Raw genomic sequence first — 3032 nt, forward strand, 5'->3', positions numbered from 1 at the left:
ATCTTAGATGAGCACTTTGGAAGCGATTGAATCGGATACGTCAATCGCAGCCACGCTCTCGTTATTAGGCATGGGCCTAAAAACTGTCCCAAAAAATATTCTAAATATCCAATTTGGAGCTGCAAGTGGAATTTTCTTACGTATCCTTGTTAGATATGCATCGTCGGAAGAGTACATAATACTTCGCCATGTAAATCGTTTTTCATTCTATTTCTTTAAATGATTTTAAATATTACGCCAAGGCATACTATCTATATTTTTCATTTTTCACAGTGTATTCATTGTTTATCTGTGCTCCTTCGAGCACAAGAAGCAGCCACATGGTCTAGTTCATGTACGATGCAAGTGTTAGAGGCTATTTTGTCATTTAGTATACATTGTAAACCACAATTGAGAAAATCAGCACAACATGGAATATGTGCCATATTAAATGGTAGCACAAATTTGAATGAAGAAATTATTCAAATAAATTGGACAATTTTTTATAAACTTTAATATTACAATGTTAATAATTATAGGAGGTGATATCATGAAAGGTGAAAACCCACCGCAATATCATCCAGTTACTCTATACATTGCAAAATTCTGTATTGGTCAACTTTACTCCGAGTACGATGGTATTACAAATGTTCTTCATGTCCTTACACTACTAAAAGACATTTTCCATCATTTACCAAAGATTCATGTGAAGGTATTTGTCAACATTTGTTAAGGAAATACATATATTTATATTATACAACTTTTATTACGAACTTTTGTTTTCCAGACTATCAGTGAATCTTTATTGAAGCTTATGACTATGAAAAATGTGTTAGTAACTTCATGTTGTCTACAAACCTTTCATGGTTTGTTCGTTTCTCGACCATCAGAAGCTATTCTACCAGTACAAAGAAATGGACAAATCATTACTGCCTTATATGATTATCAACCTCCAGCAACTGATACACAACCAACCTTAGCGTGGCTAACTGTAATGCAAGAAGCGTATTTAAATTTAGCGCAGTAAACAAACTTTTATATTTAAACTTCTTATATCCAATTTTATTGAAGAGATAGTAATTGCTGAATGTATTTTTCCTTTATAGCAATTCATTAAATTTATGCGCAGTTCTTTCACCAAGAATTTTAGACAGATGCATGCAATTGTGGCTTTCGGACAAATCGGAAGTTATATCTGGTTCTTCGCACACGATAAAAATTTTATTACAAGATTGTGTCGGTAAAATATGTGAAACCGAACAATCAATGAAAACGTAAGATTAGATTGATAGTGTCCTTATATCTAAAAGTATGGATATAAATGATGAAATATAAATAATACATACAAAGAATAATAATTAAATCAGATAACTTTTATGATCCATCAAGCATTAGGTTATCAATATTTGGAAGCTTGGTATCATATTCTTCATTTAATAGCCCTACTGTTTCAGGTAATATCGATTTTCTGCTTCTTACCCTTTTGTCAATGTTGTACAATTCAACGTTCCCTTTTATTACAGGTAACTGGTAAAGCGAGAAGTCCGCAATTAATAGAGATATTAAAAAGTCTTGTTGAGTTACGTGATTCTTACAATTTTGCGTCGAGAAATGACGCTGAGTACGCTATTGGAGCTGCGATAAGAGTGCTAGGACCGGAGACAGTATTAAGAGAGCTTAGCTGGAGAGAGTAGTGGCTGCCCGCCTGGAGTCGCATTTGTCCCGGAGTGCTACCGGACTGCACGACGGCCAGTTCGGTTTCCGGAGGGGGCGGTCTACGACCGACGCTGTCGCCCGTGTACGCTCCCTTGTCGAGGGGGCCGAGCAGCGTGGTTACGTGGCGTTGGCCGCGTTGCTGGATGTCAACAGCATCCCCTGGGACAAGATATGCCGGGCCCTCGAATTTCCTAAACACCGGCTCCTTTCCTAAACACGGTCTGAGTTTTAACAATCTTTCTTTCTTGGTCTCGCTTGTATCGTTGCTTATTCTGAATGAGTATTTTGTGAGCTGTTTCCCAATATTTATTCAACTGTGTTTGCCAAAGTGAGTACATATCATCATAGGTAAGTATGGGGAATTTGGATATTGCGGAAGGTAAGTTAGCTTTTCGCCCAAAAGTTAATTCAAAGAGAGAGAATCCTGTTCATGTTTCGCGGTGTTGTATCCTAAACAAATGAAATTAAGTACTTCGTCCCATTCTTTGTCATTGTCGTGCAATGCAGTACGAATTAAATCTTTAACTGAAGCATGCGTTCTTTCGAGGGACCCGTTACTCTGTGGGTGAAATGAAATTGTGTTGATGTGTTTGATTTTAAAGGCTTCTTCAAATTTCGTCATTAAATCGCTAACAAAATTTTGTCCCTGGTCTGTTAGGATCGCCTTTGGTGCTGAAAATATGTATATTCAGTTCGTTGCGTTTTAAGGGAGACTAATATCAGATATTTCGTAAGTTCATCGTGAATTGAAAGGTTGTATTGATTTCCGCGTTTGGTTTTTGTCATCGGTCCTATCATGTCCATAGCGATTTTGTCGTTAGGGTTAAGTGGCGTGTCTGAGATTTGCGGGGATTCTTTGGGTCTAATACGCGTTAGTTTCTCTCTTTGACATATGTCGCATGTTTTCACGAAGTTTTCTACTCTTTCTAAAAGTCCGGAGATTTTGAATTTATCCTTGATCCGTTGATACGTTTTCTGTATCCCCAAATGTCCAACGGTGTGGTTATGGTTTTCCTTTATTGCTTGTAGTATTTCATTTTCGTCTAATTTTAAGATGAGATTAGGCGCATAAGTAATTTTTTTGTATGTGTCGTTAAAATATATGAGCATGAGTTTAATCTGAGTTTTCTCTAATTCAGTGAAATCATTATGTCCTATGTCGATTTTTGTTGTATCTTTAAGAATTTTGTAAAGTCTTCTGATCCAAAGTGTCTCGTCTTATTCTCCTAAATCGTTGCGAGTTAATTGGTAAAATGTTTGGTCATTCGATTTAATTTCTAAGAGTTTCGGATTCTCGTTGTTGTCTTTCCATGCGTTGAATGAGTTAGTGTGATCAA

At 36.5% G+C, this 3032-nt stretch overlaps 1 protein-coding gene across 1 annotated transcript; it reads left to right on the forward strand.

The window, feature by feature from the left end:
* The first annotated feature begins 333 nt into the window (after positions 1 to 333).
* Positions 334 to 1257, forward strand: LOC138184346 (RRP12-like protein). The gene is made up of 3 exons (XM_069122232.1): positions 334 to 691; positions 767 to 1002; positions 1086 to 1257. Exons 1-3 carry the CDS (start codon positions 503 to 505, stop codon positions 1255 to 1257), a joined length of 597 nt encoding a protein of 198 aa, XP_068978333.1. The 5' UTR covers positions 334 to 502.
* The last annotated feature ends 1775 nt before the right edge of the window (positions 1258 to 3032 follow it).

Source organism: Bombus flavifrons, chromosome 10 (assembly GCF_040668555.2).
Source record: "Bombus flavifrons isolate JBK064 chromosome 10, iyBomFlav1_principal, whole genome shotgun sequence".
Lineage (NCBI taxonomy): Eukaryota > Metazoa > Arthropoda > Insecta > Hymenoptera > Apidae > Bombus > Bombus flavifrons.

Excerpts from the sequence above, each read along its gene's own strand:
- LOC138184346 (XM_069122232.1), top strand. The coding sequence starts at position 503 with ATGTTAATAATTATAGGAGGTGATATCATGAAAGGTGAAAACCCACCG. Across the intron at positions 692-766 it reads TACCAAAGATTCATGTGAAG|ACTATCAGTGAATCTTTATT; the intron begins GTATTTGTCAAC and ends TTTGTTTTCCAG. Across the intron at positions 1,003-1,085 it reads GCGTATTTAAATTTAGCGCA|CAATTCATTAAATTTATGCG; the intron begins GTAAACAAACTT and ends TTTCCTTTATAG.